General features: G+C 45.5%; 1 protein-coding gene across 2 annotated transcripts in view; it reads right to left on the reverse strand.

Moving 5' to 3' along the window:
• LAMP3 (lysosomal associated membrane protein 3) overlaps window positions 1–14947 on the reverse strand; it is a 34513-nt gene extending 19566 nt beyond the window's left edge. For both annotated transcript variants that reach the window (XM_033855522.1, XM_004316171.4), the window contains exons 1-3: window positions 14768–14947; window positions 6964–7694; window positions 5957–6085 (exon numbers count right to left, since the gene is read on the reverse strand). In XM_033855522.1, the coding sequence (XP_033711413.1) occupies window positions 5957–6085; window positions 6964–7694; window positions 14768–14816 (909 nt within the window). In that variant the 5' untranslated portion in view covers window positions 14817–14947. The remainder of the gene's footprint in view (window positions 1–5956; window positions 6086–6963; window positions 7695–14767) is intronic.
• Between the last annotated feature and the right edge of the window lie 5017 nt (window positions 14948–19964).

Raw genomic sequence — 19964 nt, forward strand, 5'->3', positions numbered from 1 at the left:
GGCACGAACCCGTGTCCCCTGCATCGGCAGGCAGACTCTCAACCACTGCGCCACCAGGGAAGCCCTCAAATGATAATTTTTAATCTATATCCTAGAGCTCAGATCCACCACAAACAGAAAGAAAGAGAGAGCAAGCCAGTGAGCTAAGCTTAGCTAGCCCTATGGATTAAAGAACCAGGCTGAAACTTTAGCTCTCAGGGACGGGAATGGGGTGGATACAGAGGAAGGCAGTGGTGGGGAGGTTGAGAACTTCAAGCAGGTGTCAGATTTAACCCAAAGCCCAAGGGAAATTACATGCCACACATTCTGCAATTTATATTCTGCAATTTATAGTGCGTTCTCCTTTGACACCCACGGGGCTATTCTCTGCCAGATGTTTTTCTCATTTGGGGTTGAGGTTGGAGAGTGACAAAAGGGGGCCAAGGACTCCTAAGAGCTGAATATGGTACTTTAGCACTTATAGCATGTCCATGTGAAGGGACCATTTGCAGAAGTACCATCTCACTACTGAACCAATGGCTGCTGACAACGTGGCTCCTCACCGCCAGTGTCTAAAGAGAACTCTGCAATATCTCCTCAAAAGGTCTTAATTCAAGGAACTTAAACACTCTCCTTAGCAAAGGACAGGGTCCAGAGCAAGCCAGCCAGTCAAGCCTGCCCAGAAATGCAGCTTGCCAAAGACGGTGAGGCCCAGGGTCCTCTCCTCAAGTTCTGCAAAATGTATCGTGGGAGTTTCACAGTCACAGATGTTCAGGATGTGGACAGCAAACAGGCCTTTTTTTGTTCAATGTTGTCGACTTCATCAAGAAACCTCTGCTCTGGAAACAGACTCACAGACTTAGAGAATGAACTCTAAGTGTGTTGGGGGGTAGGAAGGATAGTTAGGGAGATTGGGATTAACATACACACACTACTATATTAAAAATGGATCACAGGACTTCCCAGGTGGCGCAGTGGTTGAGAGTCCGCCTGCCGATGCAGGGGACACGGGTTCGTGCCCCGGTCCGGGAAGATCCCACGTGCCGCGGAGCGGCTGGGCCCGTGAGCCATGGCCGCTGAGCCTGCGCGTCCGGAGCCTGTGCCCCGCAATGGGAGAGGCCACAACAGTGAGAGGTCCGCATACCGCAAAAAAAAAAAAAAAAAAGGATCACAAACAAGGACCTACTGTACAGCACAGGGAATTCTGCTCAATGTTATGTAACAACCTAGATGGGAAAAGAATTTGAAAAAGAATAGACACAGGTATATGTATAACTGAATCTCTTTGCTGTACACCTGAAACTAACACAACATTGTTAATCAACTATACTCCAATATAAAATAAAAAGTTAAAAAAGAAAGAAAGAAAGAAAGAAAGAAAGAAAGAAAGAAAGAAAGAAAGAAAAGAAACCTCAGCTCTGAATGTCACAAAAAGAGGCCAAAGAGGCTATTTCCTTAGAGCTGCTGGTCTACTTTTTGGCAACTTGCCCCAGAGTTCTCTGTGAAATTTAGATTCACTCCTTTATGGATTCATTTGCTAAAGGTATACTATGTATAAAGTCAGGGCTGGGCACTAGAGAGAGGAACGTGAATAAGTCAAGACTTGCCTTCAAGATGGCAAAATGTGTGGTAAGTGCATTTATGGAGGTCAGGGAATATATGGAGGGTCAGGAAACCAAGAGAAGAAAGTGTCCCAGTTTTACCTGGGATGGACGTGGGGATTGGGGTGGGGAGACTTCACAGAGTGAAGATGAATTGATAATTCATCTCAAAGGATGAATGAGGGGTGGGAGGGGCATTCCAGGCAGAGGGAACCCCACAAGGGAGAACAGGGCAGGAAATGGTGCCGCACACTTGGCAAGTTCTAAACAGCGCACTCTGAGTGTGTTAACATTTGAACACTGATAACAGTCCTCAGGAGTCTATAAGCTAAGAGGGCTCCGAATGCCCCTGAAAGGCTCTGGAGAAACACCAGGTGGGTGGGCACTATTCGACTTCCAGACCTCATCGACTCCAACTCACTGCCTTGCCCTGGTGCTCCTCTCTCCTGGTGACTGATTTCTCCCAGGTCCCAGAGCCGGCGCTGGAGGCTTGCACTGCCCTTCCAACCAGGTGGATGAGAAAGGGATAGTGTTGAGAACAGAAACATAAACTCTACACAGTTACTGGAAGATGTTTTTAAAACAAAATACCCTTTAAAACAAGGAAGTTGTGGGGAGCAGGGGGAAAGGAGATATATTTATCTTTCCTCTGAAGGGTCTGAACAGCTTTCAGCACTGTCACCTTAATCAAATGAGACATTGACATGGAAACGTTTTTGGTTCTTTAAAAAATGAAACTGAGAGAAACGAGACAGGAAACCCCCCTCTCCAGACGCCGTGCTCAGCACTTTCACATACACCAGCCCAGTTCACCCTCACAGTGGCCCAACAAAATAGGTCCTGGTTGGTCCCATCTTATAGTGGAGGAAACTAAGGCTCAGAGAGAGAGCTAGTGACTTGTCCATGGTCACACAGTAATAATATGGATAAGTGAAGTCTTGACTGACAACAACATCAAGTGACAGTTTAGGAGGCAAGTTTTTCTTTACGTTTCTGCCATTGGCAGTATTTCAATATTAAAAATGACAAATTATTGTACATGATTTGAAACCTAAAACTATAGCCTATATTTCTTTTATTTCTCCTGTTATGTCTAGCTCAGTGTTGGCGACAAAGTAGGTGCTCAGTAAATTCTTATTGGTAAATTGGCTGACCAATCAGTCTTGCTAATCAGCATCCAGTTATCATTCTACAACCTGGTTCTCTTTATAACATCTATTATGTTATAACTAACATGTATTCCTCTTTTCTAAGGCTCTCTTTTTTCTCTAGAGCACTGGTTCTCAACCGAGGGTGATTTTGCCCCTCAGGGGACATGTAGCAACGTCTGGAGACATTTTGGGTTGTCACAGCTGAGGTTGGGTGTTGCTACTGGCATCTAGTAGGCAGGAGCCAGGGATGCTGCTCAACGTCCCACAAGGCTCAGGACAGGCCCTGCCGCAAAGACTTATCTGTTTAAACCCAAGTGTTAATACTGTTGCTGTTGAGAAGCACTGGTGTGGAAGGTAGCAACATGGGAAAAGTGGTTGACTGAATTGTTGAGCCCACTTCTCTTGTGGAAGGTTCTAGACATCTTTCCTGCCTAAATGCATTTCACATAGTTCCCCCATTAGGGCAGAAGGCACAGTGCCGGGATCCACAGGCCAAAGCGGGCCTACAGCTGTGTTTCGTTTTGTTTGACCAATGGAGTGTTCAAATGTCTAAAAGATGTGTTGCCAACACTAAAAAGTCATGTGCTTTCAGAAAAAGATTGGGATTTCTACCTTCTCTTGAACAAGAAGGGTTGACAAACACTGGTCTCTTATTACTACCTGATAGAGGTGATGTGTAAATATTTAACGGGCACAGTAGGGCAGTGGCCATGCAGGACACCCCACCGTCCAGAATGAACACCTACCATAAAGGACAGTGACAGTCCCCAGGGCTAGATGCCAGCCCCACCACCAACCCCGCCAGCTGAAGCTGAGGAGTGGCTGGTAGGGAGACGGGTACTCCCAACCCCTCCCTCTTGTCCCGTCACTACTGGGGCTGCCGCTTGTCACCTCACACTTACTCTAACATTTTTCTTATGCAGATTTAATGGGGAAATAAAGTCTTCCTCAAAGGTGTCAAAATAAAAAATAAGAGCTGCCCGTTTCAAGGAAAAAGACATTTTTACTTTTTCACTACTTCACTCCTTAAGTTCTATGCTTAGCCCCTGTAATCTTTGGATTTGTGGCCACTGCTCTGGCTTAAACAACTTCTCTTTTAAAATGCATAAATTCCCCAGAAGGGCTAAGGCTGGGGGGAACTTTTCCTTTCTATGAGCCTTTTTGCTTTCTCTTGGGGCATAGCTAAGGGTGCCCGCTCCGGGTTTCGGTGCTGGCAGTGGAATGAATAAGGTGAGTTTCGTTGGTGAGACTCAGGCAAAGCAGCTGTTGCAACACCTGGGGCCGTGGACTGAGAGCGGCTCACCTTGCTCCTTCCCGAAGGTGTCGGGGGCAGGGAGCCCTGCTGGTCCTTCCAGCTCTACTGGACACTCATTTCCTGTCCACCCTCTGGAGGCACAGAGGATTTCCAGAACGGCTGGCATTCGGCACTTGGGTGGAGCTTGGTCAAACAGAGCCCAGCCTGAAGGCATCGTTCCAGGAGACAGAGGAAAGGAGCAAAGAAAGACATCGAAAGGTGCCAAGACACTCGTTCTGCCTGCGGCCCGGCAGCAGTGGCCACCGTGTGCCCCACACAGACACTGGAGGTTCCTGACGCCTTTCTGTAGGCAATTATTCACAGGGGCAGTGGGTTGGGTGGGATCAAGCCCTAGACTAAAGCATAAATTCTTATGCCTATCCTCTGCCATTTTGCCAAAGTGACTTTCAAAAAATCCCTGACACCTTTTTAGATTAACTTCAGTTGTGCAGGAACAGAGCGTTTATTCTGCCCTGAGTGTTCTTCTGGTGAAGGACCATGCTTGTTTCCATTTGGTACTGAAAGGAAACCACCAACTTCTCAGGGGCATTTCTACCTTAAGGAGAAAAGTATCATGAGAAGGACAAAGGCTACGAGACCAGGAAGCTCAGTTCAGTGTTCTGTGACGACCTAGATGGGATGGGATGGGGGTGTGGGGTGGGAGGGAGGTCCAAGAGGGAGGGGATATAGGTATACATATAGTTGATTCACTTCACTGTACAGCAGAAACTAACACAACATTGTAAAGCAATTATACTCCAGTTAAAAAAAAAAAAAAGCTTATGAGACCAAGTCAATAACATTAACAATAATAATAACTCCATGCAATAAAGGCCGTTGCATGTATCACGCACTGTGCTAGTTGGTTTACATATACCATTTCTAATTCTCCCAAGGGTCCCACTAAGTAGCTATAACTAGTTCCTTTTTGTAGATGAGGAAACATGCCCCAACTAGTCCAAGGTCACGCAGCTAGTAAGTATTATGGCTGTGAGTCAATCTTGATTTGTCTGATCCCAAAGTCTGTGCTCATTGCTCTCCAAGATCTGCTAACCAAGACCCTCTAACTTCAGAGGTCACGTTAGACAGGTAAGAAGAAGGCCCACACCGAGTCCCAGCTGCAAGGGTCCTCTTGGCTTATTTGAAAGACACTTTGGACCAAGGAGGGGCAAGCCTCCTTTGAGAGGGGGTTGACCATCACTGTGTTCCCAAGACATTTGTCCTTTTCAGTCACTGTAATCACAGCCACAGTGACTATTGAGCATCCACGTTCCATGTACTGAACAAAGCTCTTTACGGGAGTGATCTTTCATTCTTTTCCCCATTTTTCAAATGATAAACAAACAAATAAACAAACCTCAAACAGATTAAGTTGCCTGCCTGATGTCAAAAGGAGAACAGAGTCCAATTTGTAGCAAAGACTCTGATCTCCATGCTTTTCCACTCTACTCAGTTGTCTACCCCACTCCAGGATATGGCCTGGAAAACGCAGCCCCCGGTTAGTCCCTGAATTTTGCCTTCTGTGGTTGGAAAGAACCTATTGTGACATTTGACTCTGGTCTCAGAGTAATCCTGTTTCTTTTTGCCCACTGGGTATTTCTGTGGGTCTGTTCATCGGTACAGCTTCCTCCTTGGGGTGGTTTGCAAATGGCACTTCGGCCAGGTTCCCCAAGGCCACATCTCTCTCAAGAGGCATCAAAGCCCTTCTTGGGCCGCACAGAGGAGGCTGAAGAGGGAAGAAAGCAAACGGAAGATGTCGACACTTGCCTCCTCTCCGTCTCCATGACCCTCATTCTTATCAGAGAAATCTCGAAAGGCTCTGAGGTCTGTTTCCCCTGGAACTTAAAGTGTGGGATTGCACCACCGGGCCCCAGGGTGAGGGACAGGGAAAGCGATGCTAGAGCAGGTTAGTGTAAGGAGTTCAGCCTCACCTTGGTAAATGTCAGATTCACAAATCCGCCCTGGAAATTCAAGAGAAGGTTGGATTTTCGGAAGCCACAGTTCCCAGAGGATTGGGTTGCATTGGGGTCGATGTTGAAGTATTTCTGAGGTGAAAAAACCTAAACCAAATAAAATAGATTGGCTCAATGGAATGTCAGAAAAAACTCTAGCTGGGAGACCAGAAGCACAGGCTGGTAATTGAGCCTGAAACTCCAGGCTAGTGGGTGTTCACTGGAGAATTTCAAAGTCCCTGGAAGACACCTCTCATTTCCAAACTGTTATGTTTAAAAGACTTTTTTTAAAGAAGGAGTGCTCTCACAGAGAGGAGTTCCTCGATAGATAATTCATGGCAGGTATATTCTTGAAAAACCGTGTAGAATTTAATTTTTGTTCAAGCAAACATGTTGGGCGCTACAGGAAAGGTTTTGCTATCTAATGTACTTCTGTTTCAAATAAAAACCAAATGTGGAAGTTTTACTTGACATCGTAAAAACTGCAAAAAAAGGAAGAATTTTTATAGTGATTCTTTCAGTAAATCAAATAATCTAAGCCCCACTCCCACCCTCTCCAATCTTCTCATTCACCTGGATTTTTCATATTAATGTCACAGCTGGCTGGAACCACAAAGACCGTCTAATGCAAACCTCTCATTTCACAGGAAAGTTGCTGAGGCTTGGAAGTCATCCAGAGGAGCAGGGCCAGGCTGGGGTCAATGCTGGCCACATCCAACACTCTGCCCATGGTGGCTAAAAGTGGAGGGTGTGCATATTTAAAATTTTGGTGTGTGCCTTTCTTCATTCATACGGTCGCTATCAGTGTCTATTTTTGTACGTGTTCTAAAACAGATCCACCTCGTAACAGAGCACCTTGGAGAAAGAGGAGCCCGCAGATACCTATTTCATTCCAAGATACAGGATGCAGGGGAACGTTCATTTTCAGCAAGGCACTCCCCACTCAAACTTTTTGAAGCAGTGCTATAGTCCTGTGCCAGACTTACCGACTCCGTGTCTTGAACCGTCAGCTCTATCCCCATCTCTGCTTTGATACAGAGCTTGCTTCCGTTCAGAACTTGATAAATTCCAGTCTTGGCTGACGATGGCTGGGGTGCGAGGGTGGGCCTGGGAGCTATGGTGGCAGGCGAGGCTCTGTGGGTTGTGTTGGTGGGCTCTGGGGTGTGGGTGGGTTGAGTAGGCTTCTGACTGGTTGTGCTGTTGTGTGGTGTGGTGGACAATGTTGCTGGAAGGGTGGTCTGGTTACTGAGTTGGGTGGTTTTCCCAGTTGTGTGGCTGACGGTCGACGGCCTGGCTCCAGTTCTGTGGGCTGGCGGGGTGACGGTGGATGGTGGTGGACTGGGACCTGTGCTGGGGCTGATTGTAGCCTCAGTGACTGGAGCAGCCGTGTGTGACTTGTTGGGTGTGGCCAGGGTTGTGACTAGGGTGTGGGCTGTCGGGCTGGTGGAGGGGGTGCTGTCTGCAGTTACCAGGGAAGCTGTTGCTGGAATTTTTATGGTTGTGTGTGTGGTTAGGGTCTCAGAGGTGGATGCTGTGACAGCTATCTGAGAGGTGACATGCCCATCTGTTGACCTTGCTGCTAAAGTTTTCTGAGGCACACGGTGCGTTGGCTGCAGGAGACAAGGTTTTGTTGTGGTCTGTACTGTTGCAGGTGGAGAATAGCCTGTGATTTCTGGAAACGCTTTTGCTCTCACATGACCGCCATAATGCAAAATCACTGCAAATTAGGAAACAAAAATGTTAATACACCAACCAATGGCTCACATGAGTGAAGCCCTCCCCCACTCCACTTTAAGGTTTCTTCATTAAAAATTAACATGTGTTTTTCAGATTTGGGGGAAATTTACAAGGAAATAACAGTGAAGTGAAGGTCACTCAAAATTCTACCACAAGGCCACAATTTTAACGTTTTGGTTGCACCCATGTTTTTACAGGGTTGTGAGCATACTGGAGATATTCTTCCCATTTCTCTGTGTGGGGTGTGGTACTATCACCCCAGCGAGCATGCTCAGCTAGATATCTAAGTGCCAATGCCTCTTCATTTTCCATCTTCAAATGTGAATCCAGACAGTTCCTGGATAGAGTGTGCTCCTGGGTAGGGTGCTGCTGTGATGACCTGATAGAGCTGGGGCAGCATGAATAACAGTAATAAAGATTTACACAGACTTGTATAGTTTTCAGAGAATCATATAATCCCAGGTTTGAAAGGGACCTTAAAGATTATCTAGTACAAACCCTAATCTGATGTGTGAATTGTACTGTTGGATATTTGCCATGTGTTCCGCCAATCTATGCATAATTACCTCCAATGACAAGAGATTCAGTTCCCTTCCATTTTTTATTTCACCATCAGTTTTCTTTTCTTTTAATAAATTTATTTATTTATGGCTGCGTTGGGTCTTCGTTGCTGTGTGCGGGCTTTCTCTAGTTGCGGCGAGCAGGGGCTACTCTTCCTTGTGGTGCGTGGGCTTCTCATTGTGGTGGCTTCTCTTGTTGTGGAGCACGGGCTCTAGGCACTTGGGCTTCAGCAGTTGTGGTGTATGGGCTCAGTACTTGTGGCTCACGGGCTCTAGAGCACAGGCTCAGTAGTTGTGGCGCATAGGCTTAGTTGCTCTGTGGCATGTGGGATCTTCCTGGACCAGGGCTCGAACCTGTGTCCCCTGAACTGGCAAGCGGATTCTTAACCACTGAGCCACCAGGGAAGCCCTGCCATCGGTTTTCAAAATGTACCCCAGTTTCTGTCATTCCCTTACTTAACCTTTAGAGTAGCGCAGACTTTTCCAACTAAGGAATTAAATTAATCCATAAGTGCTCTGATATATCTGGTGTGCAATTCTTCATGGTTTGGCTTAAATGTCAGCTCCTCAAAGAGTCTTCCCCATCCTTCCCACATGAAACAGCTCCCCATCCCCACAATTCTCCATCACAGTATTATATTCATTGCCTTCACTGCATTAATCACAGCTTGTAATTATATAAGGGGACGGTATTCAAATATTTAACAATAAGCCTGTTCAGACAGTGTGTACCAGCAGAATATCAGCCCTGATTTTATGTTTATTTATTAATTGTGCCTCTCTCCCACTAGATGAAAAGCAAGCTCAAGGTGGGAACTGTGGGTAATTTTTTTCACCACCAGTGCCTGTGCAGAGAAGGTATTCAGTGGATACGGAATGAATGAATAAATAACTGAATGTGTAAATGGTGGTTACAGCATTGTAGACCTCCTAGGGTTATTAACAGGCTCAAACAAGGTGGTTTGAGTGGAAGCCTTCCTGGACTATTAAGCATACCTAGAGTGTGTATTATCGTCATAGGTTCTCTCCTGGGTCATCCCTTCAGGGCCGAAGGCCTCTGAATCTTTTTCAACCAGAATAGTTCTATCCTTGTCTCCTTCCAAGCACAGAGCAAGCCAGAAATTAGACAACTGCAGGTGATGTCCCTTGGGAGCTTACGATCAGGTACACTGAGAGATGGCACTGTCTCTTCAATGCTATGGTTTCACTATGTTTATGCATTGTATTTTCACTCATTGGAGCTGTTACTGCCCGGTGCTGAGCAGTGACTTGGAAAAACACGGGGAAAAGGGAAAGAAGATCACTCTACGCTGGTGTTTATAAAGTCCTGAATTTCACATCGAATTAAAGTCATCCATAAACACCTTTACTATCTCTCCCTTTCATCCAATACATTTCTAGGTGGGTACTTTCCCCATAGCAATAAAAATTCCAAGTTACTGAACACTTACTACATGGCAGGCCTCAGGTCGAGGGTCTTATTTCACCAGCTCTTCTCAAAACCCCCCTGACGGGTACTAATCTTTATCTGTCTTTCAGATGAGGAAACTCAGGTTTAGAAAATTCTATTAACTTGACCATAATCACACAACTAGTAAAATTTGAAGCTGAGACTCAAGCCCCTGTCTGAACCAAAGCCTGCCCTTGGATCTGGGCATGGGTGGAGGTGGTGCGTGTCACTGGGAAGAATGGTAAGAGAAGAGACAAAAGCAGAGGAGAGAAGAGTAGGGTGCCCCTCCAGTGACCCCAGTTCACTAAACCATCATAATGGTGGTCCTCAGAGAGTCTTTCAAAGGCCCACATGCTAAAACAGTGATTATTTTCCAGAAGAAAAGGCTAACTTGAAGCCCAGTAGTAGCACTTATAAATTATTTCTGCACAGCTGGTTTGCAAAATGGGAAAGACAAAAGTATCAGTTCAAAATGCCTTTGATAACCTTTAAAGAAGACATTATTCATGACATTAAGTTACTTGAGACTATTACTAAAGAGTCTTTTCTTGTATCTAAAATGTTTACTTGGACAATTGAAATGTATGATATTTGAGAGTTGCAGATTTTATGGGCTATAGATTTACTTCACCAATCTTTGTAAAATCATACGTGGAGCCTTTATGCCCATACTGTAGAGCTTGGAGCAAGATTTTTCCTTTCAAGATTGTTATGAAGGTTGACAGTTGTTGAAGATTTATTTGCATAATTCATTTGGGCTGAACCTGAGTTGCTGTTCCCTGGGTCAAAAACCCAACAGGAACACAGTTAGGGTCATAGTATTACTATGAAGAAATAGAATTCACTCCCAGATGTGGTATCTAGGAATATCTTGTAGTAAAAAGCAAAGATTGCTGCAGAGAACTCCAGGAGACTGGGAACCACCTGACTTTTGCTCTCCTGGAAGATTAGGTCCTTGATAAAATCCCACTGTGTACAGCTTATGCTTATGAACTAAAGCAAATCTTCTCAACTGAGTAGAATTTCCTCAACTGAGTAGCACACCCTTTCAAAGGGGGAGCCTTCCTCATAATGCAATTAGAACTCCTCTCTCAGCAGTGATGAATGAACTCAAGTAAGGGAAAAAAGCACATTGGCCATTCATGAACGCACAGCACCCCAAACAGGACAAGAAGACTCACGGTACACTGTCAAGTGTGCTTGGTATATAGGAAGTCTTTGTGAGGTGTCTGGAGGTGATGGTGTCTCCATATGGTATGTGACCTTGAGGCGGACAGGAGCCTGGGCTGGTAGGTGGCAGGAACAAAAGTGACTGAAAGTAACAGAGTGTGTTACAATTAAACAAGTCTGGGAAATATTGTTCTAATATTCTTCTCTTTCTCTACTCTGGTCCCTCCCCTCCTCTCCTCATCTCCCTGTAGGAGTGTGGGGTATAAAAGATGGGCAGGCAGTTAGATGGAAATTTGACAGAGGTAGCTATGCTGTGCATTGAAATACATCCCAGAAAGTCCATATGTTTGTTAGGTACTCAATGGAAATAATGCTCTGAAAAATACTCTGTTTTACAAAATCTATGTTTATGACCACACATATATGACCAATCTTGGTCAAAATTGGGTCATAGTTTTTCAATGGGATCTTTGGCCTAAAGGTTTAGTCAAGTTCACTGGTCTGTCTGAAAACCACAAACTGGGCAGTGGGCAGAAGCAAGGGCAGAGCACAGCTCAGACTCTCTCAGTTCTCCTTCTACTCAGAAGAATACAGCCTGAAGTCCACACACTGATTTGCGAAGCTCCCACTCCCAGAACCTCAGCGTCTCCTCTCCAGGATTCAAGAGACTCAGCAAATGAGTACCCCGGAGCCTTAACCCCTTGTTTGTATTCCTCTAGATGGTGAACTGCAGGAAGGGGCGTGAGAATGTTTTGGTTTCCCTACAACTCGCAGGAGGAGTGAGAGATAACCCATCGGCCAGGCCCTGGCAAAGCCAGTGACCACACAAGAACTGCTTCTTTAGGTATTTCCCAGACAGTCGGGCCTTCCCAGAGAGCCTTAGTTTGGTTTCCCCGCCACACCCAATTCAGCAGATACAGAGGCGCCTCCTCTGAGCCAAGCTCCAGGCCAGGCACTGGGGTTAGGTCTTTGTTCTCAGGGGGGCAAAGCCTTGTGAGGCAGACACAGAAATGGACTATACTCCTCGGTGTGACAAGTGTTATTATTATTATTTTAATAAATTTATTTGTTTATTTATTTTTGGCTGCATTGGGTCTTTGTTACCGTGTGCAGGTTTTCTCTAGTTGCGGCGAGCGGGGGCCACTCTTTGTTGCGGTGCATGGGCTTCTCATTGCGGTGGTTTCTCTTGTTGCGGAGCACGGGCTCTAGGCACGGGCTTCAGTAGTTGTGGCACGTGGGCTCAGTAGTTGTGGTTTGCGGGCCCAGTAGTTGTGGCGCACGGGCTTACTTGCTCCGCGGCATGTGGGATCTTCCCGGACCAGGGCTTGAACCCGGAACCCCTGCATTGGCAGGTGGATTCTCAACCACTGCTCCACCAGGGGAGCCCAGGTGTTATTACTGAAGCAGGCCCTGAGTCCTATGGGGTGAGGTGGGGAATCCATCACAAGGAGAAATTCTTCAGGCAGACAGGAAAGTAGATGGCATCCCACAGGCAGGAGAAAGAGTATGTGTAAAGGCATGGGGCTTCAGAGCCTGGAATGTCTCTGCAGAACAGCAGAGTCAGCATCATGGGAGCTTGGGAGGGTGTGAGGAGGGGTCAGGAGGAGGGCCAGCAGGGAGCAGACCTGGCAGGTCTCAGAGGCTACCTTTTGCAGAGCTCTAAGGAGCACAGCTGGGGAGTAGATGGAGTGCCGTGGCCATGTCCAGGGGCAGGGAGTCGAGCTTAACTCCTGAGCACTTTCTCTGGCACCTCCCCGGGCAGCAGAGGTAGCCCTAGCTGGATGCGGCAGGAAGACGGTTTCTGGATGTGTGGGGCAGCAGGGGTGGGCCCTTGACAAGGTTCTGCTCACAGTTTCACAGTTTAATCTTAGGCCTTTTAGCAGAGAGATGTAAATCCTGCCTCTGTCAGTTTTCTGTGGGACTTGAGGCTCAAAGAAAACCCTTGAGCAGAAGGGGCTCTAGCCCTGTGTCAGAGACTGCTGGCTGACTACGCCAAAATCCAGTCTCTCCTTTTTCCTTAGTAACTGAGCCATGAGTTTAAGCTGAGAACTTGCTGCATGGAATAAAGCCCCCCATCTCTAAGTCTCCTTTCCAGATGGGTAGGAATGTGACTGAGTTCAAGTCAAAGCAATACAAGTGGTAGGGTTATGTGGGCCTCTGGGAAGGTTGCTTGAAGGGAGCTCAGTCACCTAGGGGGCCTCTCTATTGCCTTCCTGTTTCCTCCTTTAATCAGGCTGCAATGTGTATGTGATGGCTGGAGCTCCAGCAGACATCTAGAACCATGAGGAGACCTTGCAGGTGGAAGTCACACATTGGATGGTGGGTCCACAAGAATGAGTCCCCACACAGACCTGGTCTGAATTCCTCTGGACTTGTTTTCACTTGAGACAGAAACAAACACTTATCTTGTTTAATTCACTATTGGGCGCTTGTCTCTTATGTGCAGCTGAACCTAAATTTAACTGATACAAACTTAAATCTCCTCATTTTATGGGGTTCGAATTTGAGATCAGGGAAGCAAAGTGACTGTATAAAGATTACATAGTTAGCTTACCTAAAAGCTTTGTCTCTCCAAGCAAAATGTCGAATGGTTTTTGCTCACATGCAATTCAACAAGTATTTCTTGAACATATGCATGTAGAAGTATAGTGCAGAAGTGCAGAGCATGGACCCCGAAGGTGAACTTCCTGGGTGCAAATCTCAGGGCTGCCATCTGTTAGCTGAGCGCCCATGTTCACCTCTAAGAATGCACAACTCAGAGACGAAAGGGCAACGTGGGCATTTCCTTTCCACCTGCCTGTGCATTTATCTCACGTTCATTGCCCTCCTGAATCCACCAGTCATCTGCCAGCCATTGAATTGGTGCCCACAGACAGGTCACTGAGGGTTACTGCTACATTGAAATCGTCTGCATTTTTATTGGCTTGCTCTGCTAAATATAATGATTAATTTTCATTTTGCCTCCAAAAGAATGTGAAACTCTAATTCTGAAAGTGTGGCACAAAGAAAAACAGCCTGGATTAGGGTCGCTGGCCTGACCTTTCACCCAACTTTCATGACAATTCGTGTTACACTCAAGTGCAGCTGTGTCTCCCATTTGAGCGTGTTAGTGAGGCCATGTGGACAGAGCTAGTTCCCTCACATGTTCAAGTCAGTGGTAGTGGAAGGAATTGTGAATCAACCAGCAAACTTGATAAAGCACATAAGAGGACTCAACGTCCTAGGGAGAAAATGTTCTTGGTGAAAGCAGGGGGCACAGACATAAAAGAATCATTAAAATCTCAGCTTCCCAGACAGTCTCTTTGATCTGACCTATACTGGTAATGAAACAAGAAATCTTTGATGCCCTGGCTTACATCTTTCTGAGACGGCAGTTTGTCAGACCACATCTCGTTCATCTTCACAACTCGCTGTTACATAACATACACATAGCGCTCCATTTAAGAAAAGCAGAAAAAGCAAGGCATGACGTGATTTCCCCAGGCTCTTGGCAAGAGCCCCATTTCTAAGCCCTGGCTCAGCTCTCCATCTCTTAAATCGAAGAGATTTGTACAAACTCTCCCTAATCAGGTGCCTACAGACCATTTGGGAACGAGGGGCAGCGTCACTGTCTTCCAGGGTGGACACCTACGCTGCCTGACTCATGGAAAACAAGTCCAAACTGTGAAAGCCTCTGGAAAAGAAAATGAAGGTGTGCTCCACACGTAAGGTAATAAAGAGGCATTCCCGAGTCAAATACCCACAGTAGCTGAAGCCACTACAGCCATCTCCAATCTGTCCTGCCCCACCTTGGTCACTGGCACTAGAATGCATTTACATTTAACAGGACCGGATGTGGCAGGGTCACCATGGAAAGTCATGTGTGTCACTCACCGGCCAGGGACACGAAGAGCACCACCACTGCAGACAGCTGCCAGGACATGACTGGGGAGCCAGGGAGTATCGCTGCCTCGCCAAGGGACTGCTAGGCTCAGCGCTCAGCAAGGCTGGGTCTTCCGAATGGTGCAAGGCTAATTCCAGGGCAGGCTCTGGCAACAAAGTAGACACCTCCTTCTGCCCCTTATAACTTGTGGCAGAGAAAACAAAGTCACTTGCGTTATGAGAACTGAAAGGCCCTCCCAAGTGGTATGCTGAGAGGGGAGGGAAACCACAAGTGGCTATTGTGTGAAGGCAGGCACTTTCGTCTCTGCCTTTAGTGTTTGTGAGCGACGGGATGGGGGATGGGGCATGTCCCCCAGCCAAGGTGAAGGGCATCTGAGATCATTTTGCACAAGAGGTGGTGGATCTGTGGCAGTGTCTGCTTCCTTCTCTCATAAGTTGGGTCTCCATTTTTCTCTAAGATCTTGAGTACATTTCTGTAAACCCAGAGACCCTTCTCAGCCAGGAGAAAACCAGTCCCTCAGTCTTGAGGGTGAGCAGGAGTCAAAACTCCATGGGTAGAGTGCTGTCTGTCTCTGTGTGTTTTCACAAGAAGCCTGAGGCAGCCCTGTTCTCTGCTCAAGGCAGCCTCACCTGGGAACTTCACCTTGTGGGGAGGGGTCAGTGTGACCTCAGGAATCAGGGAGATCTGGGTTTGAATCTGGCCCTGCCAACTCACCGGCTGTATGACCTTGGGTAACCTCTCTGAGCCTCGGTTTCTTCTGTTGTATAACAGGGATAACAATGACTACTCCCAGGTGGTTTTCCTGGAACACAAATAATATTGAATATCTTCAAAAGGCAACCTTTTCATGTCTTATCTCCTTCCTCTATTAATTAGACAAAACAATGGTGGTCTCTCTCCCAGAGCTGTGAGTCCCCGTGAGGAACACACATATAGGCAGTTTATCAGGATACCCTCCTGATTACTAGGTTTAGGGCTTTCAGTTTAGTCTCAAACCATTTCCTGAAAAACAACTTTGGCAACTATTTTATCTTACTACGTTGCTGTAATCAAGCAAACTTACCAAAGCAAGGGGTGTGTTTCCAAATTGAATTTTTATGGTGGAAGGTGAAGATTAATTTGTGTCAGTTGACCTAATTTCAGCTACTTGCTATCTAGAATTCTGGACTTTGAGTCAATTTATTCAATAAACAATAATTAAGCAGATACTCTGTGCCAGACACTCTTCTTATTCCATTTAAGCCCCACAGCCACTCTATGTGGGCACTATAGTATTATTGTTGTCCCATTTCACAGATGGGGAAACTGAGCATAGAGAGGTCAAGTGACTTGCCCAGAATCACTTAGATAATAAATGAAGAAGCTGGGCTATGAATCCAGTCGGCTTGAAAGTCTAGGATTTTAAGCACTATGTTGTACTACAGCTGAAGAGGTGCTCTGGACTAGAATATAATATACGCTTTCAAGTTGCTTACTGCCTAGTTGAGAAACATTTATTGATATAAATAGCTAGAGAGCGACTGATCAATTGTTTGCTACTTAGAAACACACTAGATGAGGAAAGGAATAGTCAGAGATGACTTTGTAGGCGTTGAACCTTGGAGAGACTGAAGGTCATAGAGGATCTGGGTAGTTGGAGAATAGCAATAATAATAATAATAGCAGTAATAATGGTTTCCATATAAGGACTCCCTATTACGTGCCTGACACTGTGTAATGCATATGGTACCTCTACAGGGTAGATTTTTTTAATCCCCACTTTACTGATGTGGAAAATGAACCACCCAGCATCACATAACAGGCTAAAATTTGCATCATGCCTTGTCTAGCCCTGAAGCCTGTGCCCTTTCTGCTGGCTACCGGAGCAAAATCTCTTGAGTGGTGATAAGCCTGACTGGAGGGGCCTGGGGAGTTATTTTCTTAGTGGTTGCCCTGAAGATTACTGTACATCTCAGCCTATAGCAATCTAGTTTGGATTAATACTATCTTAACTTCAATAGTATATAAAAACTTTGCTTCTATCTATTTCCATTGTCTCCCCTTCCTTTTTGCTATTATTGCCATATAAACTACATCTTTGTTCATTGTATACCCACCATCATGGGTTTATAATGATTGCTTTATGAAGTTGTCTTTTATATCAGATAAGAGAAAAAGGAGTTACAAACAACGCTATAGAGGAAATGTTTGTGTTCCCTCAAAATTCATATACAGAAGCTCTAATGTGGTGGTATTGGAAGGTGGGGACTTCGGGAGGTAATTAGATTATGAGGGTGGAGCCCTCATGATGGGATTAGTGTCCTTAAAGGAAGAGGAAGAGAGCTAGTTCTCTCTCTGCTCTCCACCACGTAAGGATAGAGTGAGAAAGCAGCTGTCTACAAGCCAGGAAGTTGGCCCTCACCAGAATGCCACCATGCTGGCACCCTGATCTCAGACTTCCCAGTCTCCAAACTTGTGAGAAATAAATCTGTTGTTTAAGTCATTCAGTCCATGGTGATTCGTTACAGTAGCCAGAGCTATGACAAACAAAAAAATATACCTATAATGTCTTCTATATTTGCCTATGTAGTTACATTTATTGGTGCTCTTTATTTCTTCATGTGGATTTGAGTTACTGTCTAGTAACCTTTCATTTCTGAAGGATTCCTTTTAGCATTTCTTGTAGGGAAGGTATGTTAGTGACAAATTATCTCAGTTGTTGTTTATCTGGAATGTCTTAATTTCTCCTTCAGTTTTGAAGGACAGTTTTGTGGATATAGAATTCTTAATTGACAGTCTTTTTCCTTTCAGCACTTTAATATATCCTCTCACTGCCTTCTGGCCTTGATGGTTTCGGATGGGAAATCTCTTATTGAGAATTCCATATGATTTGAGATGTGGATGAGCTCATTGCTGAAAAAATTATCCTTTCTTCACTCTATTGCTTTTGTACCTTTGTTGAATATCAGTTGTCCACACGTATATGGGTCTATCCTGTTCCACTGATATAATTTTCTATCTTTATGTCAAGATCAAATTGCCTTGATTGCTGTAACTTTACAATAAACCTTGAAATCAGGTATTATTAGCCCTCCAACTTTGTTCTACAACATTCTTTTAGCTTCTGCCTTTCCATTCCCTAATTCTCTCTCTTATGCTTTAAATTAGCCAATAAAGAGTGAACCTGTGAAACCCTAAACACCCCACCCTTGGGCCCTAACAAAGGCAGAGCCCCAGGTCTGTGCTCTCTGTCTCTCAACCTGTGACCTTGCTTCATGGCCCTTGAGTGTGCTGTGTACTCTCCAGGACCTATGAGTAGTAAATCTTGTTCCTCAAAGTCCCCTGATGGTTTCTGGCTGAAGTGTGTACTGCAATCATTATAAGAACCACACGGGCTAGTCCAGCCACAACACTGGCCCCACAAGCTTGGTGAGTGCCTCAGGTGTTCCTAGTTCCTAGGCAAGAGCATCACCATCAACAGGATGGGACCAAACAGCAGGGGGGAACACAATTCAGCCCATAACAATGGTCTGTCTTGTTAAATGTTCCATGTGAACTTAAGAAGAATGTGTGTATTCTTTTGTTGTTGGATTCAGTGTTCTATAAATGTTATTAGGTTAAATTGGTTGACAGTGTTGTTCAAGTATTCTATATTCTTACTGATTTTTTCTTTATTGTTTTATCAATTCTTACAAGAGAGGAGTTGAAATATCAGATTAAATTGTGGATTTTATTCCTCTTTGCAGTTCTGTCTTTGCTTTGTGTATTCCAAAGCTCTGTTATTGATGTGTAAATATTTAGGATTGGTATGTCCTCTTGATGGATTAACCGCTTTATTTTATTTTTTTTTGCGGTACGCGGGCCTCTCACTGTTGTGGCCTCTCCTGTTGTGGAGCACAGGCTCCGGACGCGCAGGCTCAGCAGCCATGGCTCATGGGCCTAGCCACTCCGGGGATCTTCCTGGACCGGGGCACGAAACCGCGTCCGCTGCATTGGCAGGCGGACTCCCAACCACTGCGCCACCAGGGAAGCCCAACATATTCTTATTCTTTTTATATTTAAATAGTCAATTTTCTTTTAAGGAGACATAAATAATGAGGGGAAAAAGCTTCAGTACTTACTTATGTGATTACCATTTCCTGCAGTCTTCACTCCTTTGTGTAGACCCTTGAGTTTGTTGTTGCTACAGTTAGCCTAAGTACACCATGCACTTCAGATTCCTCAAGTGTTACCTGTGTTTAAGGTATGGCATTGTTTGACCAAACGTTTTTCTCAATGTGTGCTCCACTCTCAGCTTTAGGTCTTCCCTGGTATGTGTCAGTCTCTCCATGCCCTTGTAGCTCTCCCAGCAGACTCCACTGTTACTTGATAGTCAGTGCTTGTTAGCCTGGGGCTGGGGACTGAGCCATGAGGTGCTCTGTTCTGATTAAGTCTCAGGCAGGCAGGCACTCTGTCCCTGGGTCTTGAGGGGGTGTGACCTTCAAAGTGTTTCTACCCTCCCCCAGCAGTTTTGGGCACAGCACATATTCCCACCTCTCTCCCAGGATCAGAGGTTTGGTTTTTATTCCATTATTTTCCCCCAGCTGCAGTTGGATTTACCAGCCCTGTAAGGATGTGTTTATTGCCTGTTCTTGGACAGCTGGTTCTACTTTTGTTCTGTTGGAAATATGGGGCAATAGGATCCAAGCCTTGTCTCATGTCTTTCCTGCAGCAACTGATATTCCCCTTCCCCAGGCTATGCCCTCAAGGATGCTTTCTCAGGACTTTTGCTAATCTTTTTTGTGAGTGCCCAGTGAGACCACTGGAGGAGAAAAGCCTGTAAGTGGATGCAAATATTCATTATATCTATGGCCCCTTGGTTTTTATTTTCTCTTGCAAGCCTATACTGGGCCACAAATTTAGCAGAACTCTCTTTGCCAGCGTACAGCAGTGCCTGCTCCAGGTAGGCAAGTGCTTGGAGTTCCATCTCTCTTTGTAGGTGCCTGTCTTTCCTTGGTCTTCAGGCTATATGGGTGCCCGGTGAACTCAGCTCTCTCATGGGTCCACAAAAAGTTGTGAATTTGCATATTTTCCAGATTTTCTGATCTTGCAAGTGTGGGGATAGTTCTCTTTCTAGATTTCTACATCTCAAGCAGAAGATATTATTTTTAATAGCTGCACAGAGTTCCATTGTATGTCAGTACAATATTTTATCAATCGGCTTTTTAT

This window comes from Tursiops truncatus, chromosome 4, assembly GCF_011762595.2.
Source record: "Tursiops truncatus isolate mTurTru1 chromosome 4, mTurTru1.mat.Y, whole genome shotgun sequence".
Lineage (NCBI taxonomy): Eukaryota > Metazoa > Chordata > Mammalia > Artiodactyla > Delphinidae > Tursiops > Tursiops truncatus.